This window comes from Cyclopterus lumpus, chromosome 11 (genome assembly GCF_009769545.1).
Source record: "Cyclopterus lumpus isolate fCycLum1 chromosome 11, fCycLum1.pri, whole genome shotgun sequence".
NCBI classification, from domain to species: domain Eukaryota; kingdom Metazoa; phylum Chordata; class Actinopteri; order Perciformes; family Cyclopteridae; genus Cyclopterus; species Cyclopterus lumpus.
Genome location: NC_046976.1, coordinates 11646729 through 11671349, shown reverse-complemented (window position 1 = coordinate 11671349; position 24621 = coordinate 11646729). Strand labels below are relative to the sequence as shown.

At 40.9% G+C, this 24621-nt stretch overlaps 2 protein-coding genes across 2 annotated transcripts; one reads left to right on the top strand and one right to left on the bottom strand.

The window, feature by feature from the left end:
* Positions 1–480: 480 nt before the first annotated feature.
* On the top strand, positions 481–13236 carry ndrg1a (N-myc downstream regulated 1a). The gene is made up of 16 exons (XM_034544619.1): positions 481–645; positions 4413–4487; positions 5446–5481; positions 7671–7776; positions 8096–8216; positions 8609–8671; positions 8768–8828; positions 9384–9470; positions 9590–9646; positions 9743–9846; positions 9985–10041; positions 10131–10182; positions 10608–10655; positions 11121–11156; positions 11520–11571; positions 12063–13236. Exons 2-16 carry the CDS (start codon positions 4431–4433, stop codon positions 12320–12322), a joined length of 1197 nt encoding a protein of 398 aa, XP_034400510.1. The 5' UTR covers positions 481–645; positions 4413–4430; the 3' UTR covers positions 12323–13236.
* Positions 13237–13344: 108 nt separating this feature from the next.
* On the bottom strand, positions 13345–19201 carry ccn4a (cellular communication network factor 4a). Its single transcript, XM_034544620.1, has 5 exons — positions 18967–19201; positions 16689–16977; positions 15747–16001; positions 14507–14700; positions 13345–14396 (listed from the first exon to the last, which is right to left on the bottom strand). The coding sequence occupies exons 1-5, from the start codon at positions 19012–19014 to the stop codon at positions 14097–14099; spliced, it is 1086 nt and encodes a 361-aa protein (XP_034400511.1). The 5' UTR covers positions 19015–19201; the 3' UTR covers positions 13345–14096.
* Between the last annotated feature and the right edge of the window lie 5420 nt (positions 19202–24621).

Genomic DNA, 24621 nt, shown 5'->3' with positions numbered 1-24621 from the left:
GCCCGACAGTGAGACAAAAGAGACAAACAGCCTTGCCAAGATTCCTGTCCACACCCTCTCAGTTCATGGAGAGAAGAAGTTCCGTTATACCAAACTAATTACCACATAGCCATGAAAGTATAATGTGTCACATCAGACGCACACAGTGAGGTGAGAATAATAGAATTTGACACATCTTACTTCCAGTTAAACTGTTTTGTCAGTAGCCATGTGAGACAATGACTACATAAACTACGATATAAAAACATCATTAAAAAAATAGAAAACAAAAAGTGAGCCCTTATAGGAGGATTGAAGTCAGTTTGGTAATACTGTGAGGGTTTGTGCCTCCGAGTATTTTCACCCATGAGTCGCTTCCTCATCATGCAACCGCTGGAAAGAGTCAAGCTGCTATCAACCCCTCAGCTGCTGTTTCCCAATAGAGAGAGCAGGGGGAAAAGTGGGCGGGGCTGCACGCCCCCAAGACTTTATAAAATTCCCTCATACATCCGCTTTGCGCCGCACGTTATAAACAAAGCAACGCTTCTGTCTCTGCAACAATTTGCGCTGTTTGAAAAGAGAGAGAGAGGGAAACAAAGTTTTGGGGGACTTTTTTTGTTATCTTCGGAGTGTTCATTTCAGGACAATCACACATTGAATCCAGAGGTACGTTTCTGCTCCAAATGGTGACTTTATTTGAATGTTTTTGTTATTTTCTGAGGCACTGGGTGTTTACTTCTCAGTGTGTTCGTTTCGCAGCATGTATGGGCACGTTGTTCGTCCTTCGCAGGACTACACTGAAATGTAGTAAAACAAATAATACGCTGTTTCAGTTCATATGTGCCACTTTCATTTGTCCAGAATTGGCCGAAAATGAAAACTCACAGAGAAAAATGTGTATTTCAGAATGTATTTAGATTGTTGTGCAAAAGACAAGTTATTGCCTGTGGAAAAACTTTATGAGGGCATATTATGTTTTTAAATACATGTGTCATGCAGTTGTACAGTAAGGCAGAGCACGCTTAATGTGAGCAGGTGCAGGAACTTGGATCAAAGATCAACATGCTTTTCACACAGTGACACTGGAAACACAAACACACACACACAAGCAGAGTGCTTTAATGTCAAATGTTGCAAATCCTCTTAGTTTTCCTTGATCAAACAAATGCACGAGGGTGTGGGCAGGGGGAGGGGATAGTGCTGAGTTCAAAATCTGAACAATTATGTTTATTAATTTAAGGCAACGTAATTGCAGCCTGCTAAAAATAGAACACATCTCCTCTATTGGTTGTAACCAAAACAACATGTTTCCCAGATAATTGTAATGTCCTGTCTAAGAGATTATGAACCTGATTTTTAGGGATGCATGAGGATACATCTCACCATAAACAGCTGCTTGAACTGGTGACTGGGTGTTGCCCTCAAACCAGCCTGACCCCCACTCATCGACTTACTGTAGCAATGGAGACACCCCCATGTTGCTATCTTTTACAATCTGAAAATGTAGGTCTGTGACAGCTTAGTCCGGCAGGCCTGCTGCCGCCGTGCTGATATTTCAGAACCAGGGATTTGACAGATTAAGCGAGTTCCCAAAGATTAGGGAAGCAATCATTGTTTCTGCAGATGGAAGCCAGAAGCTTGTGGGTTTAAAACTATATGGAGGAGGGATGGCCTGGCCTTGATTCAGGCTCCCTACTATTGAGACTCTCTGTCCAAATCTAATCAGTACATGTGTTTTTCTCCCAAGCGAGCCGAGAAAGAGTTTACGCTCATGTGGTTTTGTAACTTGGATGTTCTGGCTTAAAGCTTAACTGTGGCAAAACCAGCACTAATGTGTGATGTAGAGGCCCGCATCAGTGTTGTTGTTTTACTCTAAAGCTCAAGCCACTTTATCTCACTTTCAAGTGAAAACATTGGATTTTTAATAAGTCTGCTTTTCAGGAATCAACATATATAACCTAATCCTGAGAGTTATGGTTATAATCAATGCTTTGTAGAGTAATAGATTATCAATTGGCTGCTAAGAGCATGACGTCAAGTAAAGGCTTTATTATAGTGCATGCTGCCATGGGACTTCATGTTTATTTCCATATCTTGTTATAGAAATCTAGACATTTTACCAGCCACAGAAAGGTATAAAGTTTGTATTCTTATGCAGCTGGTTTTGGGTTATGCATTGGATCGTCCTGGGCCTATATCCTCCCACTGTTTCATGATTGCGTAACACAGTCTCACTTCTGCCAAACCAAAGCTGTGTCAGTAAATAGTTTGTTTTCTTCCCCACAGCCGAACACTCTATACACACACACACACACACACACACACACACACACACACACACACACACACACACAGTTTCAATAGTGAATATGCATGTAAGAACTGGTTTGACTCGGTTGAAGACAATGTGCGACTGTTCCAATGACACCAAGCCAGTTTAAAGAGTGAGTCCCCTGCTGCAGCAGCAACATAACATCCCTGTGAGAAAAAGATGCACTGCAAAAAAACTAAAATTAATTTTGATATATTGTATCTAGGTAGTTTGCATCTCACTGATCTGAGAAACCACATACAACTCTTCATCATTTATATGTATATTTTGAATGTAACAATGTTCTTTCATGCCAATCATTTGATATGATATAACTCTTAATTTGACCAATTATTACACAAGAAGAGTGCTTGGGATTAGGATCCTGTGGGGTTGAACTAAAACCCTTGCCTTCCTTCCCTCATCTTGGCCAGGTAAGACATTAGCTCAGCAAGGTAAACAATTGGAGTAAACAACACACAACCTAGATGTCTCTGCCTGCTGCTCAGCCAGGATCTCTAACAGGTGGTGATGGTGTTTGCAAATAGGCTTGAAAATAGGCTTAGAGGATTCCCCCATGTTGATGCATGTGCTGATTACACCCCTCCCGCCCTCTCCCCCACACACACACATATTTTCTAATCTGAAATGGCCTGAAGAGTTTCATTTTTCAACTTCATTAATATGACTTCTCTCACATGGCTGTGGAATCTCAACGGGGGCAGATCTCTTGTCCTCTTCAACAAAGCGCCTGCAGTGCAATGGCAGCCATGTTTCTGAAGGCCTCAGCAGCAAAATGAACCTGTTGTTTGATACTCCTCTTCCTCTGTGCTATTGTGAGATCCGGCTGGCTCCGGTCTCTGTTCTCCCAGTCAGAGATGTGTATGTGTGTGTATCCAGAGCGAGTTCTGTTAGACATCTCCACATTTTAAATGTAATGAAAAACTTCCTCGAAAAGATCGCCTCCCTCCGACGGCTAGATTGTAGTCCTGTTGGTCGATGTTGATTAGTTGTCTAATGTGGCTGTATACAAAAACCGAGAGCACAAAGCAGATGGAATGAGTTTGGAAAGAGCAAACATAGCAACTGCAACCAAGCAGAAACCAAGACAAACACAAACGAGTGACAGAATACTGAGAGTGAGCTAGAGAGCCAGCAGAGGGATGAAAGAGTATGGATGTATTGATGGAAACAAGGGTGTCTGTTGCTTCCTGGTTGTGTGTGTGTGTGTGTGTGTGTGTGTGTGTGTGTGGGCCAGTGAAGAAGAGAAGAGGGCAGGCCCCTGGCTCTCAGGAGCCACCAGAGCCAGTGGACAAAGAGGCCTTTTAACCAGCTAATTTGATTTGCATGCAGAGCCTCAGCCTGCCTCTCCTCCAACACAGAGTCATGACCCACAATCGGACGCCTGGCTTTTCTTCACACTCCCCTTTTCCTTTCTTTCTTTTTCTCTCTGCCCTTTTCAGTCCATTTCTGTTTGTTTATCACTGTGTTCTTTCTTTTTTGAAATATCCCAAATCTTGAAACTGTTATCAGGGAGGAATTGCTTCAGTCTTTAAAAAGCATAGACGGTTTGGGCCACAGCACAGCATTTTATGTTCAGAAGGGTGATGATGATCCAGAAGTCACCTTTCTTGTATTCCCCTCCCCCACCCCCTCTACTAGACCATCCTGCCTGCTTGTTCCTTGGCGTGTCTGCTTGCGTGTCTTTGTTGTGGGCGGTTGACAGGTGTGTCCCGTTATGTGGTCCGCATGTCAGTGCAGATCACAGCGCCAGTTTCTGCACGCTCCTTTGTCTGTTCACCTGTGTGGGTCTGTGTGTACGTGAGTGCAGTCAGGTTCATAGTAGTGTAGCGTTGTATGAGCTTTGTGTAAAACACGCCCAGAGTTCAAGCAACCTATGATTGTCTGTAAGTCAGCCCACTGTAGCCCGGCAACCTTTGCCACACCCTTTTCAAAAGAGGTCTGAGTAACATTTTGACATGGTATTATTGAAAAGAACACGCCTTTGGGAAAGGCCAATATTTTACGAAACCTTTTTCCCACACACTATCACCTGAAGCATCTTAAGGCTCAAACACAGGTTGGACCAGTCACTCACAAACTACTCTGATCTCTCACGCAGGCTCTGCAGCTCTTTGAAATGGATGACATCCAGGTTGTTGAGTCCAAACCCCTCCTGGTTGACAGGGAACTGCCGGTATGTATTTTGAACAAAGCCAAGAAAAATAATGTGTCAGAATAATTCTCAGAAAAAAAACGCTTTTGTACTCACTCAGCTTTGCATGATTTGTACCTGACAAGGTTGCTTTTATGTTTATTAGAACATCTGTGGTTCAATTAGATGTAGCACGTAATCATTTGTGCACATTTTAAACCACGGGTTCTGTTCACAAACAAACACACACATGTGATTTTAAATTACTAACTATATCCATCCTTTTTAATGTGTGTCAAAGAAATCTGAGCCACCAAAGTAACATTTTGTGGATTCATTATTTTTGTGAAAAGGGTTTTCTTTGAAGGAGAATACACGAGGAAGAACTCGGAGCACTCAGTAATATAAATGTTAAATCTTCATCTGCATTTGAAACGGTGACTTTTTGTTCGAGTAAATGTAGCAGTTCATTGGAAAATAGTAAATACATTAATGATCTCACAATTAGCAATTCATATTTGAGGACCTGGATTTGGATCTGCACCAAAAATAGTGATACTATTTAGTATCACACTAATTAAACAACTGATAAATAGATGGTACTCAAACCATAATCTCACTGTCAAAAGTGAAAAAAGAAAGTTATCCAATCACAGCCAGCCTCAGGGTGAAGATATGAAGCTTGCTGATAGCTGAAAAATGCAAAAATATCACATTTCTTATTTTCTTCTCCAGATTAGACTTCACTCTAATAAAAATATTTAATCATAAGAAGGTGTTTGTGAAGGTTTTACAAGTTTTGACTGTAGTTTGCTGACCTTTGTTCGCCACGACAAAGTTGTGGGGCTGAAATTATACTCTGTGCCTCAAATGACCGAGGTCATATGGATGTGAAAATACATTCAGTGACAGGATGGCGCCCTCAGGATATTAGATTATAGCATGTTACAATGTAATTGCATTAGTTTTATATTTTCATTACTCTGTTCTTTCCTTGCAGGGCTTGAGAGAGGCTGTGCTGCAGCTCGTTATCAAGGTATGTTTGCAGACACAAGAAATAAGATCCAGCATTTATCATTCTCACCCGTTGTAAATCCAGCTATAATGTTTGAAGCTTGTGTCGACTCCAATTTTTATTCTATATCTTATTATTTTAGCTTGTTTGATACCATCTAGTGGTGGATACAAATTGATACATTGCGACTAATCAGCATAGTTGTTGCAGTGGTTCATCCATCACGGCGGTGACCTTTCATCTGCTGTGATTTTATCAGGACTGAAATCTTATTGGGCCTTTGCTAATTCAGTCATGTACTGAGAGTGATGAGGCACACTTTGGACAGATAACAGATCTACAGTGCGTCAACCCTTTCTCGTGCCTCTCCAGCACATTGACACACCGTTTGAAAGGTATATGGGTGCTGCTGAGTCTGGGGGATTCTCAGCACCTTGGACAGCGCTCAGACCCTCACAGTCAGAGAAGATGTAGAGGAAGTTGCTGATCTTAAAAGTACAGTTTCAGTATGAAATAAATATTCTTAAAAAATACTCAGACCGTTACCTCAAACCTAGTGGCAGAGGTTATGGGTCTTCTGGTTGTCCGGAGATCTTTCGCCAAGAGCTAATTTATCTAAAAAGCCATCTGACTCACTTTGGTGTCACACTGACAGGTTAGATGATCTAATGCATCCAGGGCAAGTGTTATGATATCTCTGTGGGGGGCAATTTTTCAACAATTGTGCATGCAGGATTAGTTAAAGGTGACAATATTACGGGTTTACTCCTGACAGTCACAGTAGATGCATATGCACTTACACGCACATGTTGTGTTGCAGGATTATTTTGCCTGTGTAGCACACGTGTTTGGCTGTAGAAGGGGAGGGTGGGTGGAGCAAGGCGTGGTGAATCCTTAGATGTTTTTATGTCCTCTAAATAGGTTATATGTGTCCTTGGAAAATACTAGGACTAAATGTATGGCTGTTTTTTTACATATATATATATAAAAATAAATAAAAACAGGCATGCATTTCTATATTTTCACTAAAATAATGAATTTTGAATGTATAAAATCCTAAATAAAGTCTTCCCTATTGTGAACTGACCTTGAGGTCTACAAGATGATCTATTGGATCGATTTCAAACCAGTTTTTATTATGCTGCAGGTTATATAAGCTTTTCAAATCAATCAATGACTGTTAATAGAGTATATTTAGTAAATGTTTATGACTTTCATTAAACTTCTTTGTAGCCTTTGCTGCTGTGTTGAACTTTAGGATTTTAATTAAAAGTTCCTCAGAACAGACAATATTTTGGAAATGGTTTCCCAAATGTCTTCCCCTCCCCAACGCATTCAGCTTGTTTCCCCACTGATCACACACTCATGTGTACGCATCATGTCAACACAGTAGCCAATGCCCCTCTGTCTGACATTGGTTGATCCAATTTAGGGATCTCTCCATCTCGAGTTAGCTTGTTTTGACCAGCCTGCAGGGCGTCATGGGAGACCGGAGCTTAGGCCAACTGGTAAGTAGGGGGGGTATAAAGCGCAGCTCCCAGAGCAGGTCTAAACAACTTCAGAGGTTTAGCAACGTTTGGATCCTTCAGAGGCTTAATAACGTTTGGATCCTTTAGAGGCTTAATAACGTTTGGATCTATAGCTCAGGGAGCCACTGCAACTACATTTCAGTAGCGAGCAGAGCTTTACTCTGCAAACATGGTTCTGGAGGATTCTGACGTGGAAATGATTGTTACTGAGATTGAAGTCCGTGTAAGTAGAGAAAGGCTTTATTGAAAGTAGTTTCCTGTGCATTGGCAGATTATGCAGGTGTCAGCGTTGAATAGAACCTTTTTTATATTTCTGATATTTTGCTTATTAGGAACAATACGTGTAAAATCTTTTAAATGGTTTGGCAATTTTGTAGTTTGTTTGGAGACTCGAAATAAATGAGGCAATACTGAATTTAGCAAATGCATCATTAAACATGAAGTTCTTGTGTCGTTAATTGGTCATTTATTTGTGTTTAACACATTTTAAGTGCAATGTGGTGGTGGTAAATGTATTCAGGTTGGACATATCCAACCTGGCTCGACATAATGTTGAGGTGCAAAAGTTTTCTCATCTTTGTAGCTTCAAGCTGAATCTCTTGATATGTTTACTTGGAACGTTGTTGAATTGTTTTTAGTCACATTTCATGCTAAGTTTGTTAACTGTTTTTGCGTCTGTAGGAGACTGATGTGGAGACTCCTTATGGAAGAATCCACTGTACAATGAAGGGGCTTCCCAAGGGTGACCGACCAGTCATCCTCACCTTCCATGATATTGGACTGAACCGTAAGCCTGGCAACCCATTCAGCTCAATCTACACTCAATCAACATCTGTTGTTGTGCCTAAAGCCTTGTGTGTTTTGAATTACTGTACCATGTGAGACCAGATTAGGTTCACCAACATAACTTAATATTGTTATTGTTTATTACATTACAGTGTCTAAACTCTTACTGATATAATTTAGTGATAGTGTCGCAATATTGTAAGACGATGAGGCACAGCATCGGCACGTCATACAAAACAAGTCTTGCACTTATTCTCTGGTTACTACATTCTACTTAAGTATCATTTATCCACCTCCCTTTTCCTTGGGCTGTTTTCCAGAAAAAACCTGCTGGAGCACGCTCTTCAACCACGAGGACATGTCAGAGATCATGCAGCATTTTGCCGTGTGTCACGTTGACGCCCCCGGGCAGCAAGAGGGAGCGAACACCTTTTCCACTGGGTGAGCCATACCGCCCCCCACACCACAGACACACACAGACACACACAGACATACACACACTAATGTATGTCAAGCAGGCTGTGAACCTTGACTCAACAGGTAGATCACTGCAGATGAATTTAAGATGACCTAATTTGACAAATGTGTTGCAGTGACAGGTGTTTATCTCGTTCGGTCTAATCTCGGTTTTGATGGTGGGACTTTGCTTCATGTTAAAGCTACCTTAGCTGAACGTGATATGGAAACCGATGGCTATCACGGGCTGATATCAACAATACAGACCAATATAGACCAGGGATTAGATAGTGGGTATTAAGAAATTGTTAACCATTCATTTGTAACAATATGCTGTTTCCCCCCCCCCCCCCCCCCCCCCCCCCCCCCCCCCCCAGATATGAGTACCCTTCTATGGACCAACTCTCTGAGATCCTCCCACTGGTGTTGAAGCAATTTGGGTAAATTGAGTTGCAGTTTTCGTACTCACTCTTCACACTCAAATTTAAGATTTTCTCTAACCTGTTCTAACAGTATCCGTGTATGTTTGATCGCAGGCTGAAGAGTGTTGTAGGAATGGGCATTGGGGCCGGGGCATACATTCTGACCAGATTCGCTGTAAGTTTGCCCCTTCCCCTCTCAATCACACTAAATAATTATGAGTTTTAATAATTTCAGGATTAACAGAGCCAGCTAATGTGTTTTTTCTTTATGCTGATTTTGGCAATATAATGCTGCTTATTGCTTGAGCCTGCTGAGCCATAAAAGCCTCAGGAATGTTCCAGCTCAAAACTAACATTGTGCACAGTTGGAAGTCTCAGTCTGTGGATACAAGGCTGACAGAGATACAACTTTTAACTTCTTGCTGCAACCTTCTCTGTAAATATGCTAAGTCCAACATAGGACAATATATATATATATATATATATATATATATATATGTATGTATGTATGTATGTATGTATATATGTATATGTGTGTTATTTTATTTAAAATGTATTTAGCCAGAAAAGTCTAACATTGAAAAATAGCTTAAATAAAAACAACCCAAGAGCTGTCTTAAACCACTCAATTAACTAAAACTAATCCAAAACACATTTATTTATATAAATGCAGCATTGTTTGATACAGTAATAAATCACTAATATCATGTGGTGTGTGTGCGTGTTATAGCTGGACTACCCGGACATGGTGGAGGGACTGTTGCTCATCAACATCAACCCTTGTGCTGAGGGATGGATGGACTGGGCTGCACACAAGGTAACACACATGTATAGCTCAAATTTCGACGAAAACCTTGCCAGAAGCTAACTAAAAACCAAGCCAACACAAATTAAAAACGCTGCAATAAAGCTAAATATGTTCATGTCTGATTTCAGATCAGCGGCTGGACAAATGCCATGCCGGACATGATCATCAGCCACCTCTTTGGAAAGGTACAGATTCACATTTTCTTTTTTGTGTGACATGGAAGTGTGATGAAGTCTTTAGGTCTCAGTGGTCTCAACAGATGGTGTGTTTGGTTTCCTCAGGAGGAGATCCACAACAACCACGACCTGATCGGAACATACCGCCACCACGTCACAAATGACATGAACCAGTTTAACTTGCATCTCTTTGTCAAGTCCTATGAAAGGTAAATAAAACGCATCAAAGTCTGTCGACTATAACAACATTAAGTGAATTACAACCTTAGGTGCATCAGGTTGCAGAATCTTAACTTTGAATTAACAGAAATGGGAAGATTTTCTATAATATATGTCTGTCTCTGCAGTCGGAGGGATCTGGAAATTGAGAGACCGATCCCAGGAGGCATCTTCAAAACCCTCAAGTAAGTTATCATCATTTAAATCACAATGTTTTATTAAATATTACATTTCACCGATGCTGATTTGTCATGTATGTGTCTCCCTTATTCAGGTGCCATTCACTGCTGGTGGTTGGTGACAGCTCTCCTGCTGTGGAGGCTGTGGTGAGTTGACACAGCCGATAAAAACAAAGCTCCAATAATGACTCGATTTCCCACCATCGTTAACCCAGCAAACTTGTGCTGGACATGTTTTTCCATTCCCTTCAGTCATCTGTTGAGGCCCAAGATGTAAGATTAAATGCTTAAGCACAACTGTGTAACACAACCTGGGCAACAATAAAGTTGGGAACAGAAATCAAGTGACGCAGAGTAGTTTGATTTGTTTAAGGGAAAAGATTTGTGTGACTATTACTGCTTTTAGCAGCAATATATTTTCTAGTATTTATGAGCCATAAGTGATGCATTAAAACCAGATTTCTTAGTTAAAAAACACTTTATCTCACATTATTTTTCCATAGCAACTTATAATATTCAACCTGCAAAATCTGATTACCAATCTTATCAGATACTTTACTGAATACCCACAGGTTGAGTGTAACACCAAGCTGGACCCAACAAAGACTACCCTGCTTAAGGTAAGCAGACCCGTTTCTCCTCCTCCTCCTCCTGTCCATATTCTCATTCAGATTCTAATAGCCTTGATGGAAATGCATCGGCTGATTGTATTCCAGTGGCTCAGCATTGACCTGGTGACATATTAACCAGGGTAGGAAAGCTGAATGTGTCCTCAGAGGCGACGTGCGTGACATATCGCCTCTGTGGACACAATTTGCTGAACTGACCTACTTGTGTTGGCCCACGGCAACCTTTTATGATCCACAGATGAAGCCAAATGGCTGTTAGAGCTACAATGGGTACCATTTATCGGGGTTAACTGTTCAGGGTCTAGAAGATCACTGATTGGAAGTAGCGGCGACAAGGTGTTCGACGTGTTCAAATGGGACATGTCGAGTGTAATGGGTTGTAATGGCGTGTGTCCACTGCTGTGCGAATGGACAACATGCTAATGGAATCTGTTGTGTTTTCCCTCCTCTCTCCAGATGTCTGACTGCGGAGGCATGCCTCAGGTTGACCAGGTGTGTATGTCTGTGTTTGTGACAGAGAAAAGCTTTGCGAGACACTGTTGATGTTGTAGAGCAGGCTGTGCGGGGCTGGATAATCGCCGCAGAAGGGTCAGGTGGACAGTTGGATGACATAAGAACGTTGCACTTAAGAGCATTAGCAAGTGGCTGAAATGAACTACAGTTGTCATGTTGTAATCCCTCAACCTGCGCAGCACCTGCTCATAGCAGCTGTCACATCTCAGACTCTGAGCAGTGAGCTGCTGGATGAGAGATTGAATTTTTTTCATTGTTATGTAAACAAGTGTGATAATTAATGTGATAATAGAGGACCAATTTTCTCCTTACTTGGTTTTTTTTTTTTCTCTCTCTCTACAGCCTGCTAAACTGACAGAAGCTTTCAAGTACTTCATTCAGGGCATGGGATACAGTAAGTATTCAATACATGCAGTAGTTTTACTTAATTGACATGTATTTTACAGGAATGTTAAGGTATAATTCACAACTTGTGTACAAAATTACATTACAGAATTGTACTTAAAATGACTGGCACCATGAGTGTGCAGAGTTCACCCACATTCTCCTCTTCACCCCTGCGTTGGGTTAATAAATGACCTATGTACTCACGTTATCACTTCAACCTAAGGTCGACTCCAGATGTTTGTTGTACTGCAGAGTGTGCAATGAACAGCACTGGAAAAGGTATTAAAAGTAGAAGGGCTCGCGTAAAAATGTTGCATTCAAAACTGAACTTTCTGAAAGCATTTGAATATTATCAGTCAAATGTAATTATGGCATGGAAGTATAAAATACAGCCACAGTTATGTTGTTAATGTAAAATCATATTTATACAATTGGATATTCATTACTGACACGTAAACATATAAATAACATTTTAATATTCTCCTTTTCTCCCCTCAGTGCCCTCTGCCAGCATGACCCGCCTGGTCCGCTCCCGCACCGCCTCCGGCTCCAGCGTCACCTCCTTCGAGGGCAATCGCTCCCGCTCCCACACCAGTGAGGGAAACCGCTCTCGCTCACACACCAACGAGGGCAACCGCAGCCGCAGCCAAACGGCCGAGAATCAGCGCGGCCGCTCACACACGGGCGGCTCCATGGACGGCACCGCCAACAGCAAGGTGGACCAAGCTGTGCCCAAGTCCACTGAGGTGTCCTGTTAAGTGGACCGTCACCCTCCAGGCACCCACTCCTCTAATGGTCCCTTTGGCTTGTGCTGCGATGCCTCTAACCGACACACAAACGCACACATTCCTCCGCACATACACACCAATGTGGAGGAGGATACTAAGATGGCATACCTGGTATTGTAAAAACGCGCAATGGACACTCACCTGTAGACTATTTAGTGCAGGTGAGATGCCCCAATTTGAAAATCTGATGCTTTTGAATGGGAGGTCAGGGTCAACTGTATGACTGTTTTGTAATTCTGAGGGACTCTCACATATCGGAGCAGATCGAGGTGTGTGTGTACTTAGAGGTACCGCAGCATCTTGGGACACCGAAGCAGAGAATGTCGGAGAAAGCTGTGGCGAAGAGTACACCAGCTTGTACATGTATCTCTCATAATCTGTCATGCATATTAAAACATGTTTTAATTTCTATTTCTGCATTCCTGCATCCCATTTTTACCACATTGACATGGCTTTCTCAAAACTACCTGACTGTAAATGACTGTATTATGTTTTCATTGTAATTGTTTAATCATGTATTCTTTTTTGTCCATGTTTTGAAGTGTTGTCGTTTGTACTTGGGAGCAGATTTGTAGATGTAGAGAGAGGCACTTTGATTAATAAAAATTGGCAGTTTTTCTCACAAATTGCTATGTAACTTTGAAAATTAAGACAGACTTTAAGTAAATCATGTTCATACAGCAAAAATATATAGTTTCACCATGCCAATATCTATTACCCTTACGTTTTTTTCACAAAGATCTTCTTTTTTTTTAAACAACTATACATTTGTTCCCTCTTTACAGGAATAACGCGATCACTTTTAGTACATTCCAATGCGGCTGTATGCTTTGTCATGAATCAAAATTAAAAAATCTTTTACATTGTATGCTTTATTAATGGATCATGGCTTCAGACATTAATGTCTTTTTTCTCTTTTTATGATGATTTCTATGCAATCAAGCACAATGGAACAAAGATGTGCCATGGAAATGCTCTTTTTTTAGACATGATGCTCCTATGTGGTTGTGGATAGGTTCACATTTTAACATGCGGATAGCCATAGAACTTACCCAACATCATATTCTCTTGTATTTTACTTGCACTACAGCAACATTTAGCTTTGTAGAACACATACACAGCTTTGTAAAGAAGTGACATACAACCGTCTAATGCTCTAGAAAAGCATTAAAGAGACATAAACGTTTGTATTTATTAAAAAAAAAAGACAATAAAAAACGTGTAACTGATATTCCCTGATTCTGTCATTATTTTAATATTTGGACATGCGGTCTTAAAATATTTTTTTCTTTTTCTTGGCACCTCAGTTAATTTCTGTCTTTTTAACATTTCTTATAAAGTACATTTTAGTAAAATAGTAAAGCCTTATTATCTAAGTTGACTTGTGATGTTGACTGTTCTTGAAAGCACATCAAGAACATGACATGTTATTTCATATGCAAAAAGCTGCATAAATAAATTAAGCCCTCACTATTTCACACACTCACTGGCTGAATATTTTTTTCATTTGCAAAGCAGTGCTTCAAATATTCTTCAAAAGCACATCATGCTTTATGAATCCAATCAGGAGACACATATATATTTATATATAGACACATATACAGATTCTTCCAATAGGAAAAAAAGACTAAGAAAATCCCTTGTACATATTCATATGCATCACAAATATAAATCATTGAGTAAAAAAAAGAGGCCAGGAGTAAGGCAAGATCCTCCCACAGGCAGAGAGTGAGATTGCCACCTGTTAGTTCATGACTTCTGGGTGACCATAGTAACTCTCCAGCTCGGCAAAGATGTCGTTGGGGTTTTTGCAGCTGAGGTTGCAGAAGCAGGCCTGGACCCACAGCATCTTCCAGGTGAACCCTGTCCCGTTAGGACACTCAAACTCCACCTCAATGGTTTTAGACTTGTAGGGGATGCAGCAGCGCTCGTCTGTGCAGACGCCGCAGTATTTGGGCCTGTACTGCTTCCTGCTGGTGCAGCCAGAGATGGTGAGGTTTGAAGGCAGTTCTTCCCTGTAGATGTTCAGACACTTCTTTCCCGGCTGATGGAGGAAGGTGGTATAAAGGTGTAAAGTCTGGGAACCTTTTTAACATCAATTTTTTTTATCACGTACATCATCGTTTGACTGCTTAAGATATTAAATGGAATCACCTTGATGTGTTTGGTGATGTTGACCTCACAGGGCCGCAGGGTGCACAGGCGAGACTCTTTGACCAGCTCACACTCCTCGTTGGCGTTGGAGATCCTCAGGGACAGGCCGCGACCACAGCTCCTTGAGCAGGGGCTCCATGAGGTAGTCTGGGTAATGCAGTTCTTATGCCAGCTCCTGGTCTCAGCTGGGGAAGCTGGAAGTGAGGTAAATAGATCATGTCTACAAACTGCTCTACTTTTTCACTTTTCACACACACTGATACATCTTAGTTCTATTTAGATGACGAACTAATGAATAAAATAATGTTGAAGGATAAAGATATCAACATAAATGTTTAAACTGACAACAAAGAAAAGTCAAAATGTCCTGAACACGGTCTAAAAGGTTTTGAGAAATGTACTGATTTGAGGGCCAGATAGTTTCTATATTTGAGAACTATAGAATCCTTCTTTTGTCTCTGTTGTTAATCTAAATTGCCACGTAATCTGGATCTGATCTATATAATTATGCAACACAAAGATATCTTCTTTCACAATGATCCTCCGCAGCAGTGCTGCAATAATGAGACACTAAACTTGACATGATCCAAAAACTGGGTGAGGGCTTCCACAGGAAAGGATTGGTCTGTCCCTGCACACACACACCCAAACCTCATGATCCTCCTGGACTACAAACGCTACTCGCATAACAACAGATGTTTGAACGGACAATTTCAAGCACAGCTGCTGCTATGAATCCAATCCAATCGTATCCATCCATGAAAAGCAATATTCATTATTTCTTCTACAAAATGTAAATAAAAAATATATTATCAGAACTATCCAAAGCGTTGAAGCTATATATAACTTTTTTACCTGTACAATTCATTCAACTGTACATGAATTTATTCAGAGAACTGCATGTACAATGATATCCTCCAGATCCGAGTCCTTTAAAAAGCCTGCTGAATCTATGAATTAGTTTACATAACCTAATTATAAAACAATATAACCCACTAGTTTATTCCCCACTAGCATTACCTTGTTGTTGTGCTATACTTGAAGCATTCCCTTTGATTTAGATTGCCTTAATGTTTTCAGACTCAACTGTGAGCTGTGATGCATTTCAGTGGGCTGGAAGGAAATTAGGGGCAGAGCTATTGTGAATTTTAAAAAAAAGGAGTTTGCAAGTTAAAGCCCAACTTCACCAAGTAACAGAGTTCTACCTCCCTTGCGTGTATATATGTCCGAGGCGTCCTACCCTCTACTGCGTGTCGTGGCGCAGTCTTGCGCCCTCTTTTGGGCTCATCACAGATCCACTGTTCACAGCATTGTCCCCTGACTTTGACCCGGCGTGGGGTTTGGCACCAGACCCGCGGAGGCTGGGACTCTGCGCACAGCGGCACACAGCCGATGGCGCCGTTCACACACACACACTGGTATTTACAGCTGGGCTTGAAGCTCTGCCCGTTACGGTAGATCACGCCATCATGTTCGCAGCCTGTTCCCACCATATCTGGCAGAGAGAAATGACAAGCAGACACATATATTAATGTCATAGCCTTGGTCCAAATGGTTATTTATGTGTGACTTAAGATAAATGACTTTACAATATCACACAATAGCAATGCTGTAAATAATTAAATGTTAAAATGTCAAATTCATTCCATGTCATTGTGTTTCCCATGTGTAAACATCCCTAAAACATATTGAAAGCAGCCTTATGATGTCAACAAGTCCCTTCTATATGTGGTTTGTAATTTAAACCACTTCACATGTGTGGATATGCAACTGTTGTTATTTTCAGTGATTAAATTCAGAAGGATATCCCACTGTCAGCAGCAAACATAGCTCTGCACATAAATATAGGCTGTCGAAATGCCTCATGCAACGATGAACTACTGAAACTGAAAACCAAAACCAGAGGAGGTGAACAACTGGCTTGTATGCTGCAGCCTGTGGTGCCGAGCAGACAACCTTAAACCACATCAGTATTCTGGTTAAGTGACATCTGTGTGGTTGCTAGGACAACCAGCGTTGATATGGCAGCAAATAGCTGCTCTACGCAAAAAGTCTACAATCTTGTTACTTGCAATATGTGCTGCGGTGTGGACAGTGAACCTAAAATACATCAGAAAATAAACTAGAACCAGCTGTGTAAGATCTGTTGTTTGTTTTGTCGGTTTTGGTGAGTGACACTTACATGCACACACTCCTTTTTCGTACCTAGGCTTGTCCGAGCTGTAGTCACAGTACAGTCCTTTGTGGTAGTCGCATGTGTCTGCCTCGTTGCACACCTCGCCCACCTGGCTGGCGCAGGTCTTGCAGCAGTCACAGCCATCCGTGAGGAGGCTCACGCCCGGCGGACAGGGGGGGGTGACTTTGGGGCAATCGCAGGGCCACTTGCAGTACTGTGTGCGATTATACACGTCCGCAGCTGGGGATGTGACGGCTGTCGCAGGTGGCATGGCAGTGGAATTCTGGGAGTAGGCCTGGAGAGAGCAAAGTGGGCAAATTAAGCCTAAAAAGACTTTCTTTTCAATCAAAGTCAATTTCACTAAAAAATCATGTTCTTGTGCACAGTATGACCATTGGCTTCTCATTATGCAATCAATTAATCTCTGTACCGTCATGAGTGAACCCTCAAATACAGTATTATCTTTGGTCACACAAAGTTAAAAATCAAAATGCCATCTTTTATTACAAGAAAGATATTTAAGTTCATGTGGCAAGGCAATATTCTTAATATTCTTAATCCTGAATATCTTGCCCGAACAAACACTTTGGGTTCACGGCCTACACGGGGGAAACACTCAGCGGCCGGCTAACATCATGCTGTGCAATAAATACATTTAGCCGATACATATGAATTAAAATCACAGTGGAGATAATCTCATAAAAGATGAAAAGTCGTGTTTGTATTTAACACTCTGGAAGTGTTTCATAATCATATGTAATATCTGCAACTGTGCTAAGCTGTTACAAAATCCTGCCAATGAAACTTAATCCCCCCCCCCCCCATTGTTGACTCTTACAAGCTCTTACAAGCTGACTCTTACAGTAAACAGCTCTGCGGTTCTTAAAAGCAGATGTTCTCAGTGAAGCAGGCCACATGAGCCACATTAAACATCCTAGCAACTGGACGTATTGGACGTGGATGCACGAGTCACAGCAGAAGACGTCTGTCTTTTGTTTAATTCAGAATGTGTTTTCTGTCGGGGAAAGGGTGGAGTAACAGATATTTCATAAAACCCGAGCAGAGAAAGACGCTCAAATAATTGGATGATCTCAAAATATTCAGATTTAAATATTTGTAACACAACCTTTTAATACCATCATCTCTTTGAATGTTTTCCTACAATAATCATATTTTGGTGATAGCCAGTAAATGGTCTTTTCTGAAAAGGGCAAAGAACTGATGACCCTTCTTCCTCTGCTGGTTTGATATTTTTCCTCCAGTCAGACCAGATTACCATTGACCTCTGCACCATGCAGGCATCAGGAAACCCTTCCTCGTGGAAGTGGGAAAACATTTGAAAAAGGACACTTTTTTCCAAAAAGGCCAGGGGGAAATAGACAAACCGTCACTGGGTTATTGTTTTCATAAAATCCCCCCACAAAGGCTTGTGACATTTAAATAAGGAAACATGGCTTTAAACAGTTCATACTTTAAACAATAGTGGAAAGATAAATGTGAAATAAAATGCATTATTAGGCTATTACATTACATTTCATTGTCAGCTAAAAGGATAACAAATAATATCCCATTTGAAATAATGTATTAGCATGGCCACGTTTTTCAAACATAATTAAAACATCTTAAAAATAGCTTTAAAGCTGTTAAAACAGAGAAAACGGCATTTATTTTACCAGCATCCAGTATGTAAAGGCTGAGCCACTGACTGATACATATAGATAATAGGGGACTGTGGAAAACATTAATAAAGCCGTTAATGAAGCCACAAAAAACAGTTTCCTATATAACCACGAGGTGGCAGTGCGGCCACTAGCATCATCTCAAGTTTAACTCCGAGATGAAGTGACAAAACGACGTGAATGATGGGTTAATTTTAGTCAGACCATTCAATCAACCTTACTGTACAACCAACACTTTTTTGTCGATGTCACATTAATTTGTTATCTCGAACGACGTGGTTAACATAAACTCGCCACTGAGTATAATACCACACAAGTCCCTATATGGATTCAACAAGTATGTCATGTTCTTTAGTGCAAGATCTTTACAATTAAACTCAACAGTCAATACAACTTACTGTGAAACACACCATATGTAATTATACTTAGTTTAAAGCTTATTATGGTGTAACCTAAATCGCAACACTGACACTAGGCTATAAATGGACATTATAGAGATGCACATTTTCAGAATAATGTTAACCTCTGCATCCTACATGTGAGCTGAGTATGCAGATTTCTCATTAAAAAAAATGTTTAAAAAAACAATCTATCCTCCATCCCACCTGTTGAATCCCGGCTGCAGTTAGAATCCACACCAGGAGCCAACTCATCACTGGTGAGGAACTGCAAATGCATTGACTCTTGAATAAGTCCCGTGATAACCGCACGACACGCCGCTCTCCACAGGTGAGCTACATCCTCCTCGTCCCGTCGCTGTCAGCTGCGTGCTCCTCTGTCTGACGTAAGGTCTGAGAGGACGAGCCCCGCACACTCCTTCTTCTCCTTCCCTCCGCTCCACTTTCCCCCGATCCTCCTCCTCGGCACTGGCAGCCCCGGTGGTTAAAGTAAGGGCGTGTCTGGAAACCCGAAGACACTCGGGGCTTGGCAGAGGTCCCCACGTGTTACACATGTCACATGTCAGCTAAAAGAGTTATGCATTGCTTTAATGTATTCTTCCCATGCTGGCCGTGAGATTAAGCTAAATGGTGGATGACAAAATCCATAGTTCTCATTCGTAGAACAAATATTAAAAAAAACTTTATAGTGCCTAATTCCAGCTTCCCTCCACAACAAGTCTTTAAATGGGCGTGGGAATGTTTCAAGAGAAACCAGAATAAGTGCAATGTGTACACTGTCAACATTATTTAGCTCACATTGTCACAGAGGGCTTGATTGTCTTGCACATGTTGTATACATTTAGATACCCCCCAATGCGTATAACTGTAAAATCTGAGCCAAAGATGATACTATTTGTGTACTTTATTGTATGTATTGCCCTGGATTGCAATCTACATATTGACTATTTGGAACTTTTTCACTCAGCTCAAGCCCCAAAGTGTCACTGACGTTTCATTAGCATCTCATCTCATCTGAGCTGATCTGTATGAGGGCCACTCAGCTGTCGCTATCATGAATAATGTGCACTGCACACATATTATTTATACAAAGCAGATAAATATACCCCGCAGGTGGCCTACTTCCTACCAACATTACCTATTTTAAGGCTGGGTCTGCGTCTGCTCTGCAGATGTCCAGTTTGAATCAATGATGTCATCTATCTCAAAGTCCTGCTTCTTTGCTTTCCGTTCCTTTCCCTGGAAATGTCAATGTTTCTCTTGGAGATGACGCGGATGATTGCCATTAGAATTCCACTTTACCCTGCTGTTAAAACATGTGGAAAATGTCTTTTGACCCAGTAGTGCTGAACGTCTCGTGTCAGTGGTCTGCTGACGCAAATATCACTGAAAATGATCTAAACTCTGTGAGAATGATAGGCATCGTTGGAAACACACACAGAGAGAGAGAGTGATAGATGAGAAATGAGCACTTTGTCAAAGAGCAAGGTGCCCCAGGTCTGAACCCCTATTATTTACAGGCAGTCTTCTAAACCCCTGTCAGGGAGCTGTCAGCCTCTGAGCTGATCTGAGCAGCGCTTCTCTCTCTGCTCTCACCGAGACGACCTGATCCGACGACACAGCACAATGTACCCACTCTCTCTGTCTCTGGTGCACTCTCTCTCTCACGCTCAATTTCTCTCCATCTGTACTTTTCCATCTCTGTCACTTTCTATTGCTCGCTATCTTTCTCCCACTTCAGTCCATTTCCATCCGCCAGTTCAGTTCACTGGTTTAATATCCCATGTAACGTATTCCATCTAAGATTTAGTACCATTCTCTATGTTTGATTATTTAGTTTCTTTAGTAACATTTGTTTTTTAAAATGACTATTATTATCCCTACAGTATTGAAATGTTTTTGGATAATTTCAAATTCATGCAAACTGAACTTTCTGGAACTAAATGTAGAAGTTCACATTTTAGTCTACTCTGTGTTGTCTTAGGAATACATTAACCCTATATGTGATTGCTCTTTCCTTGAAAAACTAGCAACACTTGGTCAAATAGATAACCAACTAACAAATCAAGTTTAAACCAGAAATAGAAAGAAAACTTGAAAAGTGGAGCAGTTCTGTCATTAATTAATGGAGACTAAAAACAAATCTTCATTCAAAATCAAAAGACTGTGTGCATAACTACATTTCTCAGTCTAATCCGATAAAACTGGGTCTCTCACACACTACAGGAAATTGTCATCCTCCACTGAAACAATACAGGAAAGAAAAGTTTCAAACCGCAGGTGGTATTATTCACACTCACGTCAACATCTGTCCTCCATTTGTCTGATACCATAGTGGTAGTAGGGGTTAACTGCAGGGCTTCACGTGGACCTTTATGCATCATTAAGGTGACGTCAATCAAAGCCGGGCCAACTTGTCTCTGTTATTCACGTCTCTGTTGTGGTACATTTGGCAAAAATATGTCGTAATGAAATCCAGGGCTGAGGCGACGACTGCTTTGTTCTCACATGAAGTGGATATAGGGCTCAGTTTGTCAGCTGACTTGAATTCCGAGTCTTTAATGATTTAGTCAAAGTTTAAAGGTCAAGGTTGTTTAAGGGAAGGGCTTAACAGGGAGTGAGAGCAGAAACAAAGAGCTCATTTATTGTCTTACAGCAATAGTTGGACATTTTGGGAAAAACTTTCATCTGCTTTTTTACCAAAAATAAAATGAAAAGATTTATACCACTCTCTGTATGCATAATATAAAGCTAAACCAGGTAGGAGATTAGATTAGTTTATCTTAGCATAACGACTGTAAAGGGGAAATAGCTAGCCTGGCACACAGTTGAAAGGTCATGAAACTGAATTCAGTACTGTAACTTACATGGTATATCTGGTTTGTTTAAGCCATAACCAAACTATTTCCTGAAGTCTTGTCATCACTGAGGTTGTCAGGCAACCATGTAGCTCCCTCCCAAAAAGAGTTATTGCATATTGGTATGTTGACATTTTGGTTAATGTGTTAATTATAAAACACTTAGAGGCGCTCGTAGGCATATTCATTTACTTGAAGGATTTTGTTTGCATCAATCAGAGCCAGGCTAGTTGCTTTCCCCAGGAACCAGTTTTTATGCTAAGCTAAGCTAACAGGCTGCTTGAAGCTTCATATTTAGTGGAGCCTATATGAGAGTGGTTGACTGACGTATTTTATATTGTAGAACAAAACGTAGATCTCTTAAGCTTGTGTAAACCACAGACATAATTTAAATCATCGAACCGAAACACATTCAAGAGGCTCATTGACTTTAAGATGAGGGAACCGGACGTGCAAAAATGCTAACTCATTTCCGGGTATTAGGACTCATCCCTGCAGCACTCTATGTCTTCAGGCCTTCAGGTATAGCCCTGCATTTATTGGTTGGAGAGGTGGAAACACTATAGACATGTTTTAGTCACTCATTCCTTCTTATCAATGGTGAGCTCAAAGTCTCCAAGTCTCCACTTGATTTGCATAAACTGTCGGGGTAGAAACATGCAATCTCCATGATCAAATGGGATCACCTTTTGTTGGCCTGTGCACCGCGAGACCCTTTGGATGCATCACATTCCTGTACGTGAGGCAGAATGAACCCCCTTGAGCTCTGTGCAGTAGATCTGTGAGGGTAAAGGAGCCAGTAAAGCACTATAGGCACAAACGTGTGATGGATGGCCTGATTATGGGAGCCGATCATCTATGACTGGAGTCAAAATCCCCTCATTAAAATCCCCTCAACTCACAGAGAAGCCTTGAAGTCAAAACTTGTTTTGGAAATCTTTCGAGCTTCAAAGTCAAGTGTGGTCGGTAATCCTCCTTAGAATGGGAGAATGAATTTACAACACCTTGAGGCGACCAAAAACGGCTGAGGTGACACATAAAAAAAAGTTCCTTCACAGCACACCACTAGTGTGGGAAAACTCTCAGATTTCCGTTTTCCTCTGCAGCTAGCTGCCATGAATTAGATTGTTCACTTCTTAAAACAGCAGAGCAAGTTTTCTTAGCTTGAAATAGTTCAAGATTAGAACAATCAGTCTTGCTGCAAAAACATACTGACTATATTTACAATTAAATGGAAGTTTGAAAGTTAATTAAGTGCAACGCGTTGAAATAATTTTAATATTTCACAAATTAGCAAGAATAACTCAAACAAAAATACGGGAAATACAGTAATTTATATTCTTGCTGACATTTAGAAGAGAGTGGCTTGGGTGGCAAAAGAGGGCCTTTTGTTAACTCGACGTGTCCCAACAGCACATTCAGATATATTTACAGTACACACATGAGCATTGCAACCTTCTTCTCTGACTCTCAGCAAGCAAGCGTAGTTGCGTCCTTCCCAAATGTTCAAACTTGATTGAACTTTGTGAGCCATATGGTCTACGTGCTTAAACTATATGAGTGGCTTGTTTGTTTCTGTGTGTGTGTGTGTGTGTGTGTCACAGAGAAAGGGCATGGCAGGCTGTGCTCAGACCAGTCCAGTAATTATACTGTCTTTATATAGCTGTGGTCTGAGACTCACGGACGGAGCAAAACATCTGCTGGGCTTCACAGATATGAGAAACCTACATGAACTTAAAGCGGTCTAATAGCGAGCAATTCCTCATGCAGCTTGCTGTAGCTATTTGTTACCACAGTTTACCATCTAATACTGTATTAATTAAAGATATATATATATATATATACCCATTACATTGTTGGCACAGGAAAAAAGGTACAGTTCAAACAAAGATAAGCTTAACGTTATGCCACTCAGTCAGTTATTCAAACCGTTGACATGAAAGGCACTCAGCAGCTTTTATAAGAGTAAGGTTGGGTGAAAATACATATTAATAATTTATGTATTAGTCCATATTGCCTGACTGTAGATGATTATCCAACTTTAATAACTAACAGGTCTAGAACAAAGATATTTGTATAAAAAACAAGTTTCCACTCATTCCTGTGTTTTTTGTTAAGTGGAAAATCCTGGCACGTCCTGCAAACATTTAGTAAGTCACGACCTTGCCAAAAAACACTTTTAATTTTGTTTCTTTCAATGCTGTTGGTTCTTTTTAATAGGCGTCTATCATTATTCCCTCCTCGCTGCAAATTTCAACTGGCAACGATGCTGGATTAACTTCTTTGATGAAACATTTTTGTCTGACATTTCCTTTTCCTTTCAAAGACCTGCTTTAATATATAATATCTGCAGCTATACACACCTAGCCAATAACAGATCAATCAGGATAGTGCTCATCTGACGATAAGGAAATAGGAAGTTCAAGGTTGCAATCTTTATTGTTGTAGTTCTGGCCGGTTTGGCGTGGTTTACAGTTTTAGGCACATTTGTCCACACATCGTCACTGCAGTAGAATTTGCTATGAAACTTTGGCCGTTTGTTTTGCGAAGAATTCAGAAACTAACACCAGCTGACAGAGCACTCATACACGCTAGATACATGTTTTGCCAACAGGATGGAGTTTATAGCATATGGCAGTGGTGCGCCGGTTTTCATGATATCAAAACATCAACATCTGTGTCGTCCAGGTAACTTGAGCTGAAATTCCTCACCTCACATCAGCCTTGTCTTTGATTTAAGTCCAGGCTCAGGCATGCCTCATGTGAATGTATTGCACATGTTGGTACAGTGCCAGCCACAAGCGTTATACAGTAATACAGTGTGTGTGTGTGTGTGTGTGTGTGTGTGTGTGTGTGTGTGTGTGTGATAATTTCAGAAGGGACTGCATCTATGTGTAGATATGAACATAATGTGCCTTGAATACACACTTCTGCAAAGGTTTATTCACAACTCACAATGTAAGTGTCAGCTATAGTGGAGCTTCTTGTTCAGCCTCTAACAGGC

Excerpts from the sequence above, each read along its gene's own strand:
- ndrg1a (XM_034544619.1), top strand. The coding sequence starts at position 4,431 with ATGGATGACATCCAGGTTGTTGAGTCCAAACCCCTCCTGGTTGACAGG. Across the intron at positions 8,672-8,767 it reads CTGGTGTTGAAGCAATTTGG|GCTGAAGAGTGTTGTAGGAA; the intron begins GTAAATTGAGTT and ends GTTTGATCGCAG. Across the intron at positions 11,157-11,519 it reads GCATGCCTCAGGTTGACCAG|CCTGCTAAACTGACAGAAGC; the intron begins GTGTGTATGTCT and ends CTCTCTCTACAG.
- ccn4a (XM_034544620.1), bottom strand. The coding sequence starts at position 19,014 with ATGAGTTGGCTCCTGGTGTGGATTCTAACTGCAGCCGGGATTCAACAG. Across the intron at positions 14,701-15,746 it reads GCCACGACACGCAGTAGAGG|CTTCCCCAGCTGAGACCAGG; the intron begins GTAGGACGCCTC and ends CCTCACTTCCAG. Across the intron at positions 14,397-14,506 it reads ACATCACCAAACACATCAAG|CCGGGAAAGAAGTGTCTGAA; the intron begins GTGATTCCATTT and ends TTCCTCCATCAG.